We start from the raw sequence: 22,252 nt of genomic DNA, 5'->3' as shown, positions 1-22,252 counted from the left end.
TAACATTCATATACCACAATTTACTCAACCATTCTCCAGTTGATGGGCATCCATTCATTTTCCAGCTTCTAGCCACTACAAACAGGGCTGCCACAAACATTTTGGCACATACAGATCCCTTTCCCTTCTTTAGTATCTCTTTGGGGTATAAGCCCAATAGAAACACTGCTGGATCAAAGAGTACGCACAGTTTGATAACTTTTTGAGCATAGTTCCAAATTGCTCTCCAGAATGGCTGGATGAGTTCTCAATTGCACCAACAATGTGTCAGAGTCCCTGTTTTCCCACATCCCCTCCAACATTCCGCATTATCTTTCCCTGTCATTCTAGCCAATCTGACAGGTGTGTAGTGGACAACCTCAGAGTTGTCTTAATGCTGTGATTGCTTCTTAAATCACTGCCAATTACAGGGGTCCTCAAACTTTTTAAATAGGGGGCCAGTTCACTGTCCCTCAGACTTTTGGAGAGCCAGACTATAGTAAAAACAAAAACTTTGTTTTGTGGGCCTTTAAATAAAGAAACTTCATAGCCCTGGGTGAGGGGGATAAACATCCTCAGCTGCTGCATCTGGTCCGCAGGCCATAGTTTGAGGACCCCTAGAAAGATCACTGTGACCATTAGGTGGCGCAGTGGAGAGCATATTGGAGTGGGTCAGGAAAACCAGAGTTCAGATCCAGCTTCTGACACTTGGTTTCTGCCTCAGTTTCCTCAACAGAAAAATGCCTGTCTAACTTTATTTTCTTTTTGAACAGCTTTACTACCTCTAGCTTAACTAGGAAAGTATTTGACCCAAGCAGTCATACAATTCTTTTGAATAAAAAGAAGTAACTAACTTTTTTGATGAGATGGTTGAATGGTATGATAAATAAAATAGTATTTTTCATTTTTTTGAATAATATTTTCTTTTTTCTAATTACATGTAAAAATAATTTTAACATTAAAAAAAATCTGAGTTCCAAATTCTCTCCTTTCCTTCCATTCCCTTTCCTGAAACAGTAAGTAATTTTATATACATGATACATGTGCAATTCTGTAAAACATCTTTCCATATTGGACATGTGGTTAAAAAAAATCATTAAAAATAATACTTATTAGTGGTTTTAGTTTTAGATAAATACTGCTATTTTAAGAAACATTTATTCCTCTGCTTTCTAGTGTTTTTTTTTTAAAGGAATGAGTGTTATATTTTGTCTAAACCTTTTTCTGCATATATTAAAATAATCACATGATTTTGTTTGGTTTATTATTGATATGCTCAATTTTGCTGGTAGTTTCCCTAGAACCAGTCCTACATTTCTGGTATAAATCTCACCTGGAATAATATATGATCTTTGTAATATATTGCTGTAATCTCTTTGCCAGCATTTTATTTAAAATTTTCACATCAATATTCATTAGGGAAACTGGTCAATAGTTTTCTTTCTCTAGTTTTGCTTTTCTTGGTATAGGTATTAGCACCATATTTGTGTCATAAAAAGAATTTGGAAAAACTCCTTCCTCACCTGTTAATCCAGATAGTTTGTACTGGAATTAATTATTCTTTAAATGTTTGGTGGAATTCACTTGTACATCCATCTAGTCCTGAGGATTTTTTTTCCCTAGGGACCTCATTGATGGTTTTGTTCAATTTCTTTTTCTAACAGTGTTATTTAAGTATTCTATTTCCTCTTTTGTTAATCTGGGCAATTACATTTTTGTAAATATTCATCCATTTCACTTAGGTTATTAGATTTACCGACATATAATTGGGCAAAATAGCTTCTAATAATTGCTTTAATTTTCTTTTCAATGGTGGTGAAATCATCCTTTTCATTTTTGATAATGATAATGTGCTTTTCTTCTATTTTTTAATCAAATTAATCAATGGTATGTTTTAATTTTTTTTTAAAAAAACAGCCATTTTTATTTAGTTCAATGGTTTTCTTACTTAAAATTTTATTAATTTGTCTTTTAATTTTCAGAATTTCTAATTAAGTGTTTGTGAGGATTTTAAATATGTTCTTATTTTAGAGGGGTTTTTTTTAGTTGTATGTCCAATTCATTGATTTGTTCTTTCTCTATTTTATTGATGTAAATGTTTGGAGACATACATTTTCCTCTAAGTACTGCTTTGGCTGCATCCCATAAATTTTGGTATGTTCTCTTATTGTTGTCATTTTCCTAATTAAATTATTGATTTTTTTTTATTTATTCTTTAACCCCACTCATTCTTTAGAATTAGATTGTTTAGTTTCACATTAATTTTTTAATTTCTGCTTCCAAGGTCCTTATTGAATGTAATTTTTATTACACTATGATCTGAAGAGGATACATTTAATATTTCTGCTTTTCAGCATTTGGTTGTGAGTTTTATATACCCTAATGTGTGGTCAATTTTTGTGTAAGTGCTGAGAAAAAGGGCATAGTCCTTTCTTTTTTCCATTTTTCTTTTTTTTAATTACATTTTATTTTCAGTTCCAAATTCTCTCCCTTCTTCTACCATCCTCTAACCATTGAGAAGGCATGAAAAATAGAACTCATTACAAATATTCATAATCATGAAAACAAATTTCTACATTAGCCAGACACCTAAATCATATTAAAGGGGTTCTATGTAAGATTGACCTTTTTTTTATCAGTACCTTGACCAAAAGCATATGTAGTATACTCCCCAAATTTGCAGAGAACAAAACTGGAAGGTATAGCTAAAATTAGTCTTTATATAATGCTTTCAGGTTTGCAAAGCACTTCGTAAATATCTCAGTTTTTATGCTTACAATATACCAGGAAAGGGGGGAAGGCATTATTATCTCTATTTTACAGTTGACTGAGAGAAAGTGACTTGTCTTGTGTGATACAACTAGCAGATCTTTGTCTCCAGATCCACTCGATCCATTGCACCACCTAGCTACCTTCTGACAGAGTCAGGAACCCAAAAGATTTTGACAGGGCAAAATGTTGGGCTGAATCTAGTAAAAAGAAATACAGGAGGGATACAAAATACATAGTTTTATACATATGAAATTGATTTTGTGAATCCTCATAGCTAGAGAGAAATTTCTGGAAAATATCTTGGGCTGTTTTTTAGTGAATGATGGACATAATGTGAGTCTTCAGTGTAATCTCTCTGTGGACATAGAAGCTAATGTAATTTTAGTGTCCAGGCCCTAGGTTGGTAGTGAGTCTGGTATACTCTGCCCTTGGCAATCACCCATTCAATCAGCCAGTACTGGAAGCTCTGTGTTCGTTTCTGGATGCCAAATCTCAGGAAGAAGGACAATGGGGGAGAAAAGAATTCAGAGGGAGAATGATAGGTTAATGTCTTCAATATTTGAAAAGCTATTCATAGAAGGATAAGAATCATTCTTGTTGCATGATAAATGTGGAAATATGTTTAGAAGAATTACTCATGTTTAACCTACATTGGATTACTTGCTGTGTAGGGGAGAAGGGGTGGAGGGAAAGGGAAAGGGAGAAATTTAGAACACAAGGTTTTGCAAGGGTGAATATGAAAAAAACTATCTTTGCATGTATTTTGAAAATTTTTAAAAAGGGAGAGAGAGAGGCAATCATTCTGCTTGGACCCAGACGGGCAGAGTCGGGATCATTGAGGGAAGGTTTGCAGAAAAGTTGGTTTAGAAACTAGAGCAAAGTCCAGAAGTGGAGTCTCTCATTGGAAAGCTTGAATCGAGATGGAATGATCACATATGCATGAATGATGTAAAGGGAATACTGGTTTCTGTCCAAAAATTTGAGATCTCTTTTTGCAATGAAATTGTACTTCTATAAAGATAATGAAGACAGCACTCCCCAAAGGGGGCATTTGATTCCCTTCCACACCAGTCCCTGGAGTAAATGATTTGATATAAGTACCAGATGTGATTAAAAGTTATTCATCTTCATAATGATAAAATAATGACTTAAGGAAATCAAATCTTATCATCTAATGACTCACTTGGAAGAAAGATTCTATTAAATTAATATTGAGTTTGGAACCTATCTTGGGTTTGTGTTTGTGTTTGTTTTTGCTTCTCCAAGATAAATTTGATATGATAATTTGAATGAATATTCATTCCAAGAGTTTTATGTTGTTTTTTTCCTCTCAAATGAGGGGGAAGGTAGGGGAAGAAAAGAAATGCTTATAAATTATTAAAAATTGTTATTTAAAAAACAAAAATAGCAAATTTTCTTAGTGTTTCTTTTTCTTCTAGCATCAGGTTCATTGCCTCCTATAGAAGGAAAACCTGATGTCAGTGATTTTTCTTATCACTAATTGGGGAAAAGAGCCAAAGCATCCTCATTTGGTTTTACTTGTCCCATCCAAAAGAAAAAAATCTAGAGCAAAAAAAAAAAAAAAGTTATTGAAGGCGGTGTTTCCTTTGAATTCCTTAAAAAAAGAATGAAAAGAAAATTTTTTTTATTCGTTCCAATTTCTCTATTGCTTTTAAGAATTCCAATAAGACATCTATTGGTTTTGGGTCCTATTATAAAATTGAAAAATTAGCAAATAGTCATAGAGGCTAGATTGATGTTGGAGAAGAGAAAAGTAATTTCATTTCATAACACCTTTGCCTTTCAATCCCATTATAATTTTGATTACTCTTGGATACTACAATCATGCTACTTTTTTCCCCCAATCAACCTATGATTATTTGAATCATGCTTATTTTATTTCCCCAATTACTTCTGCTTAGCTGAATGGTGGTAATCTTTTTTCTCAACTTGCTTTTATGTTTGCTTAATATAGAAGAAATGTGTTCCTTTAAGAGAAAGTATGATAGTAAAAAATGTTTCATTTGTGAGTTTTAGATGCTTGAGGAATAAAGCCACATTGTGAGATTTGGATAAGCCTCATACAAAACAAACCCAGATTTCCTGGGGGGAAAGATAAGACAGTAAATTCTCTGTAGAGAAGGGATCATGACTTATTTACTTATTCATTTTAACAGCTTTACCGTAAAAATTTTTACCATTAAAAAAAAAAAATCTTTACCAGGCACTAAATTGAACTTGGACACTATTTCATAAAAGGAATTTTAGCAATAAGCAGAATATGGATATGAGGGGGAAATGAAGAACAAGAGGTTATAATCCATTTCATTTGAAATGTTTATTTCAAATTAGACTACTAGGAAGTGACCTAACTTTATCTTACCCATTCCTTTTCAGTCCAAAATGCAGAAGTCTTACATAAAGGATCCAGGATGAAAATGCAATATTTATAGGAAGGAAACCATGCACAGTATTGAATCTTTTTTAATACAAAAAAAGAAAAAACCTTTTCTTGACCTCTCATCATTTTCAAGAAAAGAAATATCCCTGCCTATTATATTGCATATAATACTTTTATTTTTGAATCTGTTTTCTGTCCATCACTTCCTAATACGTTATTGCTTCTGACCTGGGGAATAGTTATAATTTGTCTTTCTCCTTAGCTCCTGAGCTGAGATATAAAACATGATATTGATCGAAAGAGTGTTTCATGACTGAGGCAGAATGCTTTATTTCAAAATATCAGTGAACCTTAAAATTGAAAAGATAAATTATTCCTGTTCCTCTTCCATCTAGTTCTCAACCACTCTTTGGTTATGTTGTTTGTATTATCAAATTGGACCATTGTCAAGCCACAACAGAATAGATTCTTTATTTTATTTGTCACTGTCAAGAAATTGAGAAATACTGGTAGTAAGGAAAGCTTTGGGCCTTTAGCTAACTCATGTCTTTTGATTTTATTTCTTATATCCTACATTTTATAGTTTAAATTCTATTTTAAAAAACAACACTATACTTCCTTCATTTAAAAGCAAACCGTTATTCATCCATAAGTCCAGCAATGGCTTTTCAAACAACTTTTGGTGATGACAGAAATAAAATATGTCATCCTAAAAGACTGAGGATTTTTTTAAAGAAGTGCTATGATAAATATCCTTTCAAAAAAATTTAGGAGGATAGGGAAGAAATGAGATGAAGAATACCAACATATGATAAGTTAGAGGATGAATTCACTAAGGGATGGCCAGAATGAGAGAGGATATGAAACCTCATTTTCTCAGGTTCAATTGGTGGATCCTAGGAAAGTAAGTAGTCATTCAGGCAAAGATTAAGTCTTGGAAGAGAGTCCTTTCTGATGTTTGAGAAAGAAAAGAGAATCTATGTTGGTCCAGTGAGTAGAATGAACACTCAAGAGTAAGTGTTATGGGGGACAGATTTCAGCTAAATTCAACTTAAGAAAGAATATTCTACCAGCTAGATATGTCAAACGGTGAAAATAGGTTATTTTGTAGGTAGTGACTTCCATATTATTGGATGTATCCAAGTAGTTGCACAAGTGCCCATCATCGCACCTTGTTCATCATCTTAAGAATTACAGGTATTTAATTAAGAGTTGCATTTGATGACTTCAAAGATCCTTTCCAACTCCAAAATTGTACTTTTCTGTGGTATTAAGGTTATTTATTATGCCTTAAGAATTATTTAAATCTGATATTAGAGAGACAGTGTTCTGTCTCTCTAAACCTAATAAAGGAAGTGGACAAAAATGTCTATGAAGACACTGGATTGGAGGTGATTGTTTTGTAGATCTGAAATTTTCAAGCATATATATTATTATGATGTAGGCAAATGAGATCTACATCGAGTCAGGAGACCAAGTAGCAGGCCTGGCTCAGCTGTTATCCAGCCATGTGACCTTGATTAAGACTCAACTCTCTGGGCCTCAGTATGCTTCACCTGTCAAATAGTAGGATTGAAAGATTATATCTGGGTCCTTTCCAGTTATGGGAGTCTCTGACATCTGTTCACCATTTTATTTTTTAATACAATGATCAATAATCATGGTAGTCTTGGGAAGATTTCCTTTCTTCCTTTCTTTTCTTTCTTTCCTTCCTTCCTCCTTCCCTCCCTTCCTTCTTCCTTTCCTCCCTCCCTCCCTCTCCTTTCCTTCCTCCCTCCCTCTTCTTTCCTTCCTTCCTTTGTTTAAATACTCCCAGGATTCTAGAGGTGTAAACATTTCTCCAACTCACACGAATTATTATGCGCCATGATTCCTTAGTAATCTTCACAGGGTTGTGATCTGATTGGAAAAGTAAACTGATATATTTATTAGTTGATGATCAACTCTCTAGAGAAGGAGCCTCCATAAATTTAGCTATCAGAGGACAAGCACATGGTCTGTCATGTTACTAGTACTTAACTCTCCATTTCAGACACAGTAGCCTTTAGAAGCCCTGGGAACAGCCTCTTTTATAAACATGATATTTTGTGCCAACTTTTTAGGTCCCTTTCTGCTGAGGGACACAGAGGTGGTCAGAGGTCAGTATAGAGAGAGCTATGCTGCCTACCTGGGGTAGAATATGGTAGCAGAACTTTTCCATTTTTGTATCTGATAGCTGCTAATTAGATGGTGGATGTTAAAATATTTTGCAAACTTTAAAGTGCTACCTGATTGTCTCTGGTTGTTTTCTTATTACCATTATTCCTCTCAGACAAACAACTTATCCAGATCAGGAAGTCTTGGGTTCAAGTCCTTCTGACACAAACTGACCCTGGCTCAGCTACATGATCTGCAAGTCCCTGAGACTAATTTGTATGAGCTGGTTCGGCTTTTTGTAGATAAGGGGAGTTGTTCTTTGGAAGAAAGCACTGGTTCAGACCCCAAAAGAACACGTCACCTATTTCTTTTATGGCTGGTGATCTTTTAAGTGGGAATAGATTGACCTAGTCAGAAGGGTTCAAATTCGAACACTTTGGTTCATAGGTTTAGAATTGGAAGGAATTTTAGATGTCCTTGATTTTAGGCCTCTCATTTGACAGATGAGGAAACTGAGGCTGAAATTGAGAAGTAAAGGGACTTGCTTAGGGTCACTTAGATAGGAAGTGGTGAAATATGAACCTCTCCCAAACTGAAGCTCCTTCTACCCCATGATTCTGCCTTAGCTTCAGCTCTTCCTTGAGACATTGAGATTTAAAGGATTTATTCAAAATCAAACATTTAGAGATGAGATTTGAATCCAAGACCAGTGACATTTCTTCTGTGTCACCTTATCATCCCTTTGTCCCTGATTTTGGGTTCTTCTTTAAGGCTTCCTTCTCTTTGCCTCTCATATGCAATCTGGGATCCCATTTGTAGCCTTACAGCTGTCCCTTTGTCTTTCTTCCTTCTGCCAGCCTCATTACATCATTAGATGAAGGCTCATTAACACCAACCTAGACTTTGGCAAATGCTTCTTCAAAAGCCCTTCTGGCTCCATTTCCTGCCTTTTTCCAGTCTTATTTTATAGATCTAATTATGTTATAGTTTTATGTCACATATATTTCATGTATATTATATGACATAATTATGCCCCATGTTATATATGTCATCGAATTATATTTATAGATCTAAGTTATAAATTTAATTATGCTTTATATATTACATATTTATATAATTGTTATATCAATATATCTATTTTATTAATAGATTTATAGATCTAATTACTTCTCTGCTCCAAAATCTTAAGGAGATCCTTATTGGCTCCTGATTAAAGAACACATGCCTTCCCTAGCATTCGTAGATTTCTCCAACTTGACATTCCTCCACATATTACAAGCATTTGTCATATTATCCACATGCTCTGTGGTTTGCCAAAACCATTTTCCAAGCTGCCTTGACTCATGCATTATACTCTCCTACCTGGAAAATCTCAGTTACCCTCCCTGCTCTCAGATAGATGGGGGAGACTTGCCTTTCCTGGTCTCTGTATGTTTTGGCTTCTTGCCTATAGAAGCTCAATCACATATCCTCCTCATAGACTGTTTGTTCCTCTAAATCCTATTTTGTTTCCTATAATTGACTACTTAAACTAGTAGTGATTTTTATTAAGAAATTTATTACCTGCTGGTCTTTTGACCTGCATGTATATGATTAAACCATAAAAACAATACCAATAATAACATTTATGTACTTTTTAAAGGTTTGAAATGAACTTTACATATGGCATTTCATTTAATGTTAGTTGGTGTTATTAACCCTATCTTAAAGATGAGGAAACTGAGGTTGAGAGAGTGACTAAGTGATGTCCTCCCCTCTTCCCCCCAGATTTGCTCAACTAATATGTGTTTGAGTCAGGAATTCAAGCTGAGTGCTTCTTGAATCCAAAAATAGCACTTCTACTCATTGTACCACCTAGCGTACCACCACTGGCTCACAGCAAAAAATGGAAAATTTGAAAATAGAGATGGAAAATCATTTATAGATTAGTTAAAAGTTCAGAAATGCAAAAAATTGAACCAGTCAATGCCTCTTCCCTCCATGAAGCCCCACAGTCTATTTAGCAGTAGCATGTGTAGAATCTCTAGGCAAAAATGGGGTGAAAGTCTTGATATATTACAAGATAGTAGAAATTGTATAAAGAAAAGCTATATGGTGAAATAGCTTAAACAATGACCCAAGCTTAGCTCTTACAAATTTCCGTAGCAAAATGTTATTACTTGTTTACCTCTGGGAGGCCAAGATTTGTTATGAAAATGTATTGTATGCACATAATGACATTTTGTAGTGACAAACATTTCAGATTGGAAAAGGAAATGTGTTTCATTTCCTTTCTGGGAAAGCTTAGTGTGGGGACAGAGAAAAGAGTAGATTAAATGATTAATTTCTTGTTGATCTTAAATAAGCATCTTTTTGGATTCTCTTTGTTGTCTTTTGAGAGACCCCTTTCTTAGAGCCCCCACAGAAGTCCTGCATTATTGTTTGGTAATGGCATATAATTTGCCATGGGTTATTGAAGTTCTGCCAAAGGGAGAGTAAATTCCCTGGAAAGGGAGCTGGAAGGACAAGAATGGCCTTGATATGCAGATCATGGAAGGACCAGGCTGGGTAAATTAGTAAAAGTTCATCATCAGGTTGATCATATTATGAAAAATGTTTTGTCCAGAGCAATTCACAAAGACCAGTCACTCAGTAGGCTTTTATGAAATGCCTTCTTTATGGAAGGCACTGTGCTAGATTCTGGGATTACAGAGACAAAAATTAAAATGCATGCCCTTAAAGAACTTATATATTACCAGGAAAAATAGGACCATTAATAAGTAAATACAGCTAGAGACAAAATTAAGAATAGATTTAAAAGCACCCTATAGAACTCTCAAAGGCTATCTGTAAATCAATCCCACAAGCATTTATTATGTACTTATTGTGCACCACCTACTGTGTATTATATTAAGTATTGTGATAGGCATTGTGATTACAAAAACAAATCCTTATCCTCAACAGTTTTACTATCTGGAGAGATAACATGTACACAAGTAAATAAATATAGACTAAATTACCAAGAAATGAAAGTCTCTTCCAATAGGATCATAGATTTGAAATCACATAAGGATTTTAGAGGCCATGCTTTGCAGATTAAGAAAGTTAGGCAGGAGTGAAGAGGGGAAGGTATTAGCAATTGGGGAAACCAGGAAGGGGCTCATTTAGTCTCTTTTTGGAATAATGTTTTGAAATGCATAAAATAGAATACAAATCGTTGCGATGGAAAATAATTAAACTCCCAGAAAATCAAGTTTACAATCTGAAGATTAAGAATTCTTGATGTAAAAGATTATGCTTAATTAAGTTGACTCTTGAAGGAAATAAGGGATTGTAAGAGGTGAAAGTGTAGGGATGGATGGAGGAGGAGAATGCTATTTGTGTCTGGGGAGAGAATTCTTAGGCTGGTTAAATTACAAGAGCCTGCATCCAGAAAGAGGATTGTGGGGATCCAATGTGGATCTCAGCATAGTATTTTCACTTTTTATTGCTGTTGTTTGCTTATGTTTAATTTTTTCTCATTTTTTTTCCTTCTTGATCTGATTTTTCTTGTGCAGCATAATGTGGAAATATGTATAGAAGAATTGCATATGTTTAATATATATTTTGGTTAACTTACCATCTAGGGGAGAGGGTGAGGGGAAGAGAAGGAGAAAAAAAATTGGAACACAAAGTTTTGTAAGGGTAAATGTTGAAAACTGTCTGTGAATGTGTTTTGAAAAGAAAAAGCTTTATTAAAAAATAAATTAAAAGAACATAAAGTAGCCAATATTTCTCAGAGAGTATTGTGTAAATGAGGTTGAGTAAAGAGAATAAAAAGCATTTGCACTTGTGAAAAAGGGAAATTTTGAAGAAGATATAAAACCTGAAAGGGGAGGAGCGGGGAGAATAGACTATTTAGCTCCTACAATTGATTCAAAATCGTTCCCTCTCAAAGAAATGATGATCCAAAGTTAAGCTAAATCATTTGCTTCCCACTGAGCCTTGATTAAAAGGCAAGCAAGTATAACCATAGCTGCCATACAAGGTCTTTGTGAATGTGGAGAAAACTCCTCAGGACAAAATACAAGGAATTCCCTGGAGCAGAGTGCCCATGTTTTAACTAGAGTTTCTACTTTGACTAACTTTTTATAATCTTCGATTTTGTCTTTTGTTTTCATTTGTTCTACTTCTCAGGCTATATAAAGTCTGGCAAATGACAGTAGTCTGGACCATCCTGTTGCCAAGATCTACAAATATCCAGCAGAGGAGTTTTCATTTTCTCTTAGTGGTCCTCAAGGAGCCACTGCATTTTCTTGAGCAGAAAGTAACATAGTTGAATCTGGCATCTTTTCTTCCTGGAGTGTTTGATATAAACACTCAAGAGAAGCATAATATTAGAAAACTTTTATTCATTTCTACCAGCTGAGGGTAAAATCTAGCTTAAAGTCCCAAGACTTTGAAAAGAAAAGCAAGAATTTAGCATGTATAACCTTAAACGTGGGTTCAAGATCCAGTAAACTGTATTTATTTCCTGGTTTGTTAGGATAGTCCATAATGGTGATGTTCAGTCATATCTGATCTTCACAGTTCCATGGACCACACTGTCTTTGGGTTGGCAAAGTTACTGGAGTGGTTTGCTATTTCCTTCTTCAGCTCTTGATGATACTATTCAATTGCCATGAAATTCCTATGAATCCCTTGTGAGTGAGAGCTATAAGCTATAAGCCTTAGTAATGGATTCCTTGAATAAGAGTTGAAAGAGGACAATTCTGATTTTATTCTTTGAGTTCCTGAGTACTTTGTACCTGAAACTACCCTAAACTTAAAAAGTCATTTCAGGAAATTTACTTTCTATAATGCTAGTCACAATCAGAAAGGAGAGAATAACTAACCTCTCATTTGTAGGAGACATAGGGGTGACAATTTCCTGTGCAAGGTTCACATTATAAGAGCAATAACAGAACAAGTAGTCTATTTTAGCTGTTCATATAGCTGAATTAGGGAAAGAGTTTGAATCCTGCTTTAGATACTTAATCACCAAACACACATAAACTAATCACATATAACTTACAAGTTTCGTAACGTCAAGCTGGATCCTTTTCTTTCATCCTCAATTTTTCATCTTTAAATACAATATGCTAAAGCTTTATTAATTTTCTGCTGTGTATCAGTCACTGTGCTAAGCTCTAGGGATACAAATAAGGAAAAGAAAGTCAGTCCTTGCCCTCAAAGAACTTAAAATCTAATGGGGAAAAACAATTCACAGAAGCTGAAAGATGAGACCCAGAGAGTTATGAACTTGACTAAGGGGCAAATGAGGATGATGGTGAAATCACAACCTATTGAAAGTGGTGTTAACAAGTGAAGAGATGGCTGTTTTGAACCTTCTATTAAGAAAGGTTATTGGAGAAGTTTTTTGCTCTGCCCTCTAATCCCTTAATCAAAGAGGCAGAAGCAGTTGAAAACGATGAGGTTTGAGCAATCTCCAGGATGATGAGTTTTCCTTATGATGAGCTTATCCTGGATTGGGCAAGATGCAGATAATAATGGTGTTGGAATCAAGCAGAGAACCTCCTGGCAAATGAAGAGTATAAGATGGGGAAAATAAGTATACCTGTCTTCTGGGGTTGCTGTGAGCCTCAGATTTGATGATGTATATGAAAGATGTTTATACATATCATTTTTATGCTTGTTTTAAGATTGGCAAATTTAACGGTGCTATAAAAATGTTAGCAGCTACTACTACTACTATTACTACTACTACTACTACTACCACTACTACTACTATTTTCTCTATTATTATCAAGAGCTAACTTCTCTCCTCATCCTCTTCCTATTTGCTGTTAATACTAACAACAATAGCACTTGCTACTATTACTACCACCATTAATATTACTATTATTTCCACCACCATGATTACTTCTACTATACTACTACTACTACTACTACGGCTATTACTATTAATGGCTAACTTCTCTTCTCCTCTTCCTATCTGCTACTACTACTAACAACAGTAGTAACCGCTACTACTACCACTTCCTTCAGCATCTCTACTACTACTATTACTGATATGGTTGATGATGTGGAGGTTTGGCACCAAAAGTTGAGTTTGGTTATGTGAAGAATTCGCAGTCATTCTCCTTGGCAAAAGAGGATGAGGAAGGAAGGTATAGACAAATGAAGGGATACAGTAGACACCAGGAACTTGTCCCACTCTATTTCATATTTACCATTCCAGATAATTTTAGATGGAACCTGACTTATTTCCCTTCAATTGCCTTTGAACCATCTCTTTTAACTTTTTGAGGACAAGGATAAATCTTTGACTCCTTGTGAAAATAAAAACAATATGAGTAACTGAATGAAAATAAATCCAACCAGAACTTTTGGTAATATTGGGGAAATGGATTGTCCTTGGAGATCACTAATGGGAGAACAAAAGCAAAAGAAAACATACATAATATAGGAGAAAACTCAAACAGTTCCTGAAATTCCCTGTATTTCTTTAAAAGTTTTTTAAGCTCCATATCTTCCCCAAGTCCCTCTGGTTGGAGATGGTAGGAGTGGATATCTGGGAACTGATCCTCTACCATGTAAGGAATTCTCCTTAGCTATGGAATTCTCCTTATCTTTTCCCACCTGGCTGCTTTCCTGGATTTCATCATCTCCAGAAATTCATCATTCTGCAAAATGAAATCAACCTTGAAACTGTCACTTCTTAGGACACTTCCCATGGTGACTTCATCGTCACCCCAACTCCTTCTGTGAACGTAACCTCCCTTATCCTTTTCAGCTTCTTTTTATGTGTTCTCTCTCCTGATGCTGGCTACACAGTAGGCACCAAATAACTGTTTATTGATCTTGATTTTATTTCTCACTGCCTAGCAGTGTACATTGTATGTTGCACAACAGAGATATTAAACTTGGTGTCCATGCAACACTCCCAAGTGGGACCTGAACCAGATTAAAATGTAGTTGATTGGGAAATGTATAATAAAATTAAAAATACAATGCAGTAGGTTAATTTGTATTGACATGACTGCTTTACAGTATCAATAATGTTCAATCAACTCATTCATTTATTCCAAAAAATGGTATATTTTTTCAAAGCTATAAGTGCTGACTGCCAGGCACTGAGCTGCATACCCTTAACAGACAATCCCTGCCTTCAAAGAATTTATATTCTGTTCAAGAAAAATGAAAGTTTATATAGATAAACTGATACAAAATAAATTTTGTTATATTCATTTGTTTCAATAGTATCCAATTCTTCTTGAGTTTAGAGTTTTCTTGACAAAGATACTGGGGTGGTTTGCCATTTCCTCTTCCAGGTTATTTTATAAATGAGGAAAGTGAGACAAACAGAGTTAAAGTTTGTATATAAAATGTAAACAGGATAAATATAAATATTATGGAGGGTGAAGAATTAAGATTTGATAAAGATTCTGAGAGGTAGAAGAAAACACATTCTAGGCCTGGGGACAAGCTTGTGCAACGTCTAGAAATTGAAGAGAGAATGACTACAATTCATTGCCTTTGGCAGCACAATAGTGCAAGAAGGAGAGTGAGTGAAATGAACTTGGAAAGACTGGCCAGAGTTAGATGGTGAGAAGCTTTATTTAAATGATGAAAATAATAGATTATGTTATGTCTTAGGGGTTATAGGGAAGCACTAGTGCTTCTTGAGGTCAGGCTAGTTATGGGCAAATTTCTAAATCTATGAATGATGCAAATTGTTGGTGGCAGAAAGGAGAGAACATTGATTTTTGTTCATTGAAAAAAATTTTAATTAAAAAAAAACTGATGAATTTTCATAGGTGCAAATGGAATGATATGTTGAGTAATGGTGGAAAGAACATGAACTGGGAAGTTAAGAGAGTTCAAATTTTGGCCCTGATAGAAGTATAACCATTGTCATCAAGCTTATGTCCTCATTTGTAAAATGAAGAAAATAGGATATGTAGTCTTTGCCTCACTCCAGGTTTTTGTAGAGGCCAAATAAGCTGATGTTTGTAAAGCACTTTGTGAACCAGAAGAGATTACCCAGTGTTGTTACTAATTTAACACTGAATATTTTTGAACATCGGTTTTCTGAATATGTGAGAGTCCCCAGGCAAATTACTACCTCTCAGTGGCAAAGACAGCTAAGACCATAGATTGTAGAACTTCATGGTAAAAGTTTTGCATCCAGGAATTCTCTATACTAAAGAAATTATAGGATCCCTCCCTCCCCCTCATTTAGACCAATAGATTTGTATGACCCAAGCTTACCAGAAAATTAACCAATCTAGCTGCATGTCTTATACAAAGTGGGTATAATAAGTATTTGATAAATCTAAGTTTAAATTGAATCTACATATTATATAAATATGACCTAGTAATATATGAAAAATATCAGATTTACCTATTTGGGCCTGGCTTTTTGTGATTCGCAGGCCCTTTTCTTCTTCACTATCTCCCAAAGTCTGTTCAAGTTCATTCTTGTTGCTTCCATCACACTATCTATCCATCATATCCTCTGCCCATCCTCTTTTCCTTTTGTCTTCAATCTTTTCCAGCATCAGCATCTTTGTCAATGAGTCCCATCTTATGTGGTCAAAGCATAAGCTTCAGCTTCAGTATCTGACCTGCTAATAAGTAGCCTAATTTCTTTAACTTTCAACTGTTTTGATCTCCTTGCTATCCAAGTCTTCTCCAGCACCACAATTCAAAAGTGTGACTTCTGTGGCATTCAGCTTTCCTCACCTATATGGAAATGTATTTACTTGTTAAACTCATGTGTATTTCTCCTTATTTTTCAGAATCATGATTCCGGTAACGGAATTCAGGCAATTTTCTGAACAGCAGCCTGCTTTCCGAGTACTCAAACCATGGTGGGACGTGTTTACGGAATATCTCTCTGTAGTCATGCTAATGATTGGTGTGTTTGGCTGTACCTTACAAGTAAGTAAATAAAACCTGAGCATAAATCCAGAGGTGGGAGATGTGGAAACAAAGGAAAGCTTTTCTTTTAGATAAATTTTATTGGTGCCTTATATTTTTATATGTTATTTCCAGAAGTATTCTCCCTCTTTTCCATCACTCTTTCCCTCAAAATTGAATTAATACAATAAAGCAAAAGCTCAATATGAAGACTATTACCCACAATGAAATGACAATACTGCACCTCAATAGTTCCCCCTCTCCTCTGCTTTCTAGTAACATTGGCATCCCTGAAGTTCTTCATATGCCAATTTCTCTCTCCTGGCTCAGCACTTTCATTGCCTATACCCCAATACCTAAAATTTTCTTCTTCCTTAGTCCCAGCTCTTGGTTCTCTGGCTTCCTTCAAATTAATTTACAGCTATTCCAACCTTTTACAAGATGCCTTTTCCAGTGTTTCCCTCTAAAACCTACACCCTGATTATCTTGTACATATTTTGTTTATTTTGTTAGCATATTGCCTCTCTCTTTAAACTGTGAGTAAGTTTCTTGGGAGCAGGATCTATTCCATTGGCCTTCTGGACGTCCAGTGGTTAGTAAGCACTTACCTCTGGTTGACTAGTTAAAAGAAGAAGGAGGGTAGGATTCATTATCTGCTCTCCAGGATCATCTTTAGTTTTTCATTTACTTTTATGATCCTTCACATTGTTGCTGTCAGTTGTGTATGTTCCCACTTCTTAAACTGTTGATGACCCCATATGGAGTTTTATAACTGAATGTAAGAATCGTGAAATTATGATTTATTATCAGTAAATTTTGATTTGTATACTATTTTTATATGCCTATATATCTAGTGTCAAGTAAAAATTTCTCTGGTGAAAAGGCATTATGAGTGGAAAAGGTTTAAGAAGCCCTGGTGTATGTTATTCTTTGGGTCCTATTTATTTCACCTTGTATTTCCCCCATATTTCTCTGAAATGAAAAGAAACTATTTCAAAGAATTGCTAGAATTCTATTTTACATGTATCCTTTATCCCTTGCTCCTTACACAATTCCTGTTTGTTGTATGGCAGGGAGCTGAGCCTTTTTTGATGAGCTTCCTTGGAGTCCTGGCATTAAGATTATTAATAAATGTTCTTCTATGCTTTCATTGAAACTAAAAGGCAACTGATTGATAGCTTAAGCAGCTTGTTTTGCTTTTGTTTTGCTTTTAAAACAAATATCAAAAATATTTCTGATCTTAAGAAGTTTTGAATAATGAAATTAAAATCATTCCATTTTTGAAGTAGGATCATAAGATCATAAATTTAGAGCTAGGGACAACTTTAGATGCAACCACCCTCTCCTCCTGATTGGTGAGGAGCTGAGGCTCAAAATGGTTAAGTGACCTGACTTGTCTTCAAGGTCTCATATCCCTTGACTTCAAACCTAGTCACCTCCTCCTAAGGGCATATTTTTTTCTTTTTCTTTCTTTTTTTTAAGAGGTAGTGAGGGATAAGTGACTTGCCCAGAGTCACACAGTAAGAGTCTAAGTCCAGATTTTAATTTAGACCTTCCTAATTTCAAGGCCAGTGCTCTATCCACTGCACCATCTCACCTGCTTGAATATGTTTGTTTTTTTTAAGTTCCCAAATGAATGCCTTTCTTCCCAATAGTAATTCTAAGCTCCCTTTTATCACACATCCATAGAGGGATGGGAGTAGGATGAAATCCACCCTCTGCTTGTCTGAATATTCTTTGGCTGCCAGTGCATCTCTGGGCCTTGTTCATGAAATACAAATGCAAAAAAGGATCTGTCCCTCCCCTCAGAGAGCTTCCATACCAAATGTGTGTTAACGCTACCCCCCTGTAAATCCTTTTGGCATGGTATCCACCATATTTGGATGTGTGACAATTCTCAGAACTTGCTTAAGATACAATGGAGTCTTTGAACTTTAGATGTAAAAACAATCTTAGTATTTTTTCATCCAACTCTCTCCTTTTACAGATGAGAATACTGAGGCTGAAATAGTTCAGAAATTTATTTAAAATCAGGCATTTTGGAGAGAGTTTGGAGATTAGAAAGTAACTCTCACATGGGGCAGTCTAGAATTCTTCCCAAATCTTCCCTATTGTTTGTATTTTCTATGACAAGGATGCTTTATAGAAATTCCATTAAAAAGAAAGAACTAATCTATTTGGAAAAATGCTATGAAATTCAAGGATATTACATAGGAAAATAGTATCATTGAGTACTCTTTATTGTAGAGGTGTAAAATACAAGGTCAGCTGGGTGACAACTTAGATGTAGGGCCAGGCCTGGAACAGGAGAACTTCTCTTCATAAGTTCAAATCTGGGCTCTGCTACTTTCCAGCTGTGAGACTCTGGGCCAGACCCTTAGCCCCATTTGCCTCAGTTTCCTCATCTATAAAACGAGTTAGAAAAAGAAACGAGACCATTCCAGTATCTTTGCCAAGGTGACACCAAGGTAGTCACAAAGAGTGGGACAAACTGAGAACCAACTGACCAAAAGTCGTCAAACATGAGGTGGCTGTTGCCCTTCACACTCCTCACTGTAGCAGAACCAGATAAAATGTAATTGGGAAATGTTTGACATCTAATAACTATAACAAATTAATAATGATAAAATAATAAAAATGTATTAAAAACATAAGTAATGTTACATTTTAAAAGTAAGTCAGTGTGTGCCCTTGGGGATTCTTGCGTCTGGGCCTGTTTCTATTTGAGGTTGACAGCACTGATTTAGAGAACAGATCTCCCTTAGGTCCAGGAGTATGTTCCAGAATTCTCTGCACATTTGGCCTCATTAGGACATACTCTGATTATCCACGTTACCATAGGGGATAGGGGAGGGATACTATGCAGGCTATGTAAGTCCCATAGCTCATGGGAGCACTTCTGCACTCAGGTCTAAAACTTTGCTCTTTGTTCTTTTGCAATGATGGGCTTCTGTAGTTGGTCTTGGAAGGTAGATAGCCTTCATTTATTTGCTAAGTTGAATACTAGATACATATAATAGCAGGAGCAAGTATTAAAGGGGCAATCAATATAAATGAGAGCACTTGAAAAGGGGAAGAGATCATCATGGGCTGGACTGTTGAAGGAAGGTTTTGAAAATATAATAGGATTTGAGCAAGTCATGAAGGATATTTAGACTCCATAGAGGTGGTAAAGGGTGTTAATGTGTGAAAGATCAATAAACATAAAGAACACGGTAGTAGGCTTACAAAAGTCCTTGTATGGAAGGACAGGGAATAGATAAATTGACTTAGAATGGGGGTTTCCTTTGGGTTCCCAAGGGGTAAAAAAAAAGCTGAGCTGAAGCCATATTGTGAAAGCCTTGGAGAAGCTAAGGGAGTAGGACCTTATCCTATAGGCAATATGAGTAACCTGAATATATTCTCCTTGCACAAACATAAACACAGATCAGAACAACACTTACACTTAGCCAAACAAATATTTATACCCACACAGTAGCACTCTATTCCACACATTGTTAACCCAACTCAGGCATGCATAAAAAGGAAAGATTAAAAGGAATAAAAGGAACTCGGCAAACACTAAGAACCACTGAGGACCTTTGAGCAGAGAAGTGACAAGTTGAGAATTATAGATCTGTTTGAATGTGTGTGAGATATCCAGTTAGAAATGGAAACTAGTGATGTACACTCTCAAAAGGTAAATTCAAGTATACTACTTCTAGATACAAGGCAATGAGTGATGGTAGGAATGGGTTTAGGCTACAGACTAATCTGTAGGATGTGGGTTATGGTGATCTCCCTGAACAGGAAACACCCTCCACCAATCCAGGTCAGCCTCTTTTCTGAAGCTGATTTTAAAATAATGTTCTAGATCAGTAACTTGCCCTATAGCTAGAATGTGGTAGAACCCAGATGAACTTGGCTTCTAGGTCTCTCTCCACTTTGTACTGTTGCCTCTTATAAAACAACAGAACCAGTCCCTGCCTCCAAAGAGCCCACCTTCAACTGCTACTACTACTGGTTGACATCAATATAAGCAATGGGGGTGCGTTCAGGAAGGATGAGAAGTCTGGGGCGAGGGCTGCTCATTGTTTACCCACCATCCCAAAAGCTGTGGCATGCACAGTTGCCACATCCTGCCTAAACCATGCTAACAGACCAGCTAAATAAGGCCTGAGGGTAACCAACAGGCTTCAAACTCATCAGTGAGTAAGAGGGGTTCTAAACCAAGCATGTGAAGACCCTCCCCTGAAGGAATGGATGGAGCAGTACTTGTCCCAATGGCCAGGAAGGTGGGAGAAGCAGCAGCTATGGAGGGATTAAAGTTTGATAAGACACTGACGATGCCAAGCTTAGCTGCATCCTGGGTCATCACCCATCACCTTGACTTTTGTCCTGCCACAGAACTCTGATGACTCTGGAAGAGACAGTGAGGTTAATGACTTTGCACAGTTCTGCCTCACTTAAATCCAATCCACTTGAAAGATAAGACATCACCCTGTTATGTCATTGGTTCTCTTTGGAAAAAAAGGACAAACAACAATATAAGTACTCTACAGTTTCTAAAATATTTAACTGTACATTATCTTAATGGAACTTCACAATTCCTCTGTAAAGAAAGTGCTTACACAGATAATTATTCCCATTTTAAAGAAGAGGAACCAAATAGCCTTGGAAGTTAAGCAATTTATTGAGCTCTAGCTCAGTAAATAGAGCATTATACTTGGAGGCAAGAAGATATGCATTCAAATCTGGCCCCAGATACTAACTAGCTTTGTAATACACTGGGCAGGTCACTTAACTTCTGCTTGTCTCAGTTTCTTCATTTGCAAATTGGAAATAATAATAACACCTACTTCCCAGGGTTGATAAAATAATACCTGTAATGTCTGTCTGTCTGTCTGTCTGTCTCTCTCCCTCTCAAAAAGTAGTCAGGTTAAATGGTTAAGACTTACCCAGGGAAAACCAGATAGTAAGTGTTAAGTGACTGAGATTGCATTTGAACTCAGGTTCTCCTGACTTCTGTGTCATCCAGCTGTCCCTATCATTTTAAATCTCAAAATGCTGGCTATTATATTTTTATTTTAGTCACCTGCCTAATTAATGTTTGCTGCAGGATCTGCACCTAGATTTTCCAGATACCAAACTCAATGCTCTTTTCACACCATACTGCTTTTCTAAACAGATCTGATTTCAAGTGTGACCTCAGATGCTAGCTGTGTGACCCTAGACAAGACATTGCACCTTTTTTCTGTCTGTTTCTTCATTTGCAAAATGGGGATAGTGATACTTCCTACCTTCCAAGATTGTTGTAAGGATCAAATGAGATGATAATTGTAAAGCACTTAGCACGTGCCACATAGTAAGCACTGCATAAATGTTAGCTATTATTATTATTAAATAATAGTACTTGATAATTAGATATGGGAGGGGAAAAAGACAAGATTCATAGAAGTGACACTGATGTTTTGACTTCGCTTAAATGAGAGACCTTGTATGGAATAAAGATATTAAGAAGAAAAATTCTTTGTGAAGCCAGGGGAGGAAGATTTGGAGAGGGAGGAGAGGAATATAATAAATTAAAATAACCTTTCCTGAGCCCTACTAACTGTTGAATGTTTTCCCAGTCTTTGAATAATCAAATACAATGTATATTTCCTGTGGATAGAAACTTTTATTTTTGGCTTTTATTTACAGTACTTGGTAAAAAGTGCTTGGCACATAGTAGGTTCCTTAATCATTGCTTGTGGTATTCAAAAACACAAGAATACGATCCCTTGCTTTTTTTCCTTTAAGAGTCACTTTTGCTAATTAGTTTTATGGGGTAGAGGTGGGGGGCATAGAAGTGGGAACTTTAAGCTTTGTTGCTTGACCTTTCTTTCCCTTTTCAGACAGCTGGGAGGCAGGCAGATGTTCACAAAAGGGACTCCGTGACGAGAGCAGGGATCAGCTGAATGTGTTCCCATTGGTTCTTTTTGGCCTTGCCCAAGGTTATGTCAGAGTTATTGTCCTGTCCAAGTATTTACTGACATTGTCCTCTCCTCTGTGGTCTGTGCCAGCACAACAGACCATTTCCCATCATTTTTCCTTATAGTTCTG

The 22,252-nt window shown here is 35.9% G+C and overlaps 1 protein-coding gene across 1 annotated transcript in view; it reads left to right on the top strand.

Annotated features, from left to right (window-relative positions):
• The window catches only part of LRRC8C (leucine rich repeat containing 8 VRAC subunit C), a 98,673-nt gene that overhangs the window by 42,169 nt on the left and 34,252 nt on the right, over nucleotides 1–22,252 (top strand). Inside the window, exon 2 of the mRNA XM_052000029.1 lies at nucleotides 16,051–16,192. Coding sequence (XP_051855989.1) covers nucleotides 16,055–16,192 — 138 coding nt within the window. The 5' untranslated portion in view covers nucleotides 16,051–16,054. The remainder of the gene's footprint in view (nucleotides 1–16,050; nucleotides 16,193–22,252) is intronic.

This window comes from Antechinus flavipes, chromosome 4 (assembly GCF_016432865.1).
Source record: "Antechinus flavipes isolate AdamAnt ecotype Samford, QLD, Australia chromosome 4, AdamAnt_v2, whole genome shotgun sequence".
Classification (NCBI taxonomy): Eukaryota; Metazoa; Chordata; class Mammalia; order Dasyuromorphia; family Dasyuridae; genus Antechinus; species Antechinus flavipes.
The sequence above is the reverse complement of the archived record's forward strand: the minus strand, read 5'-3'. Positions and strand labels throughout refer to the sequence as shown.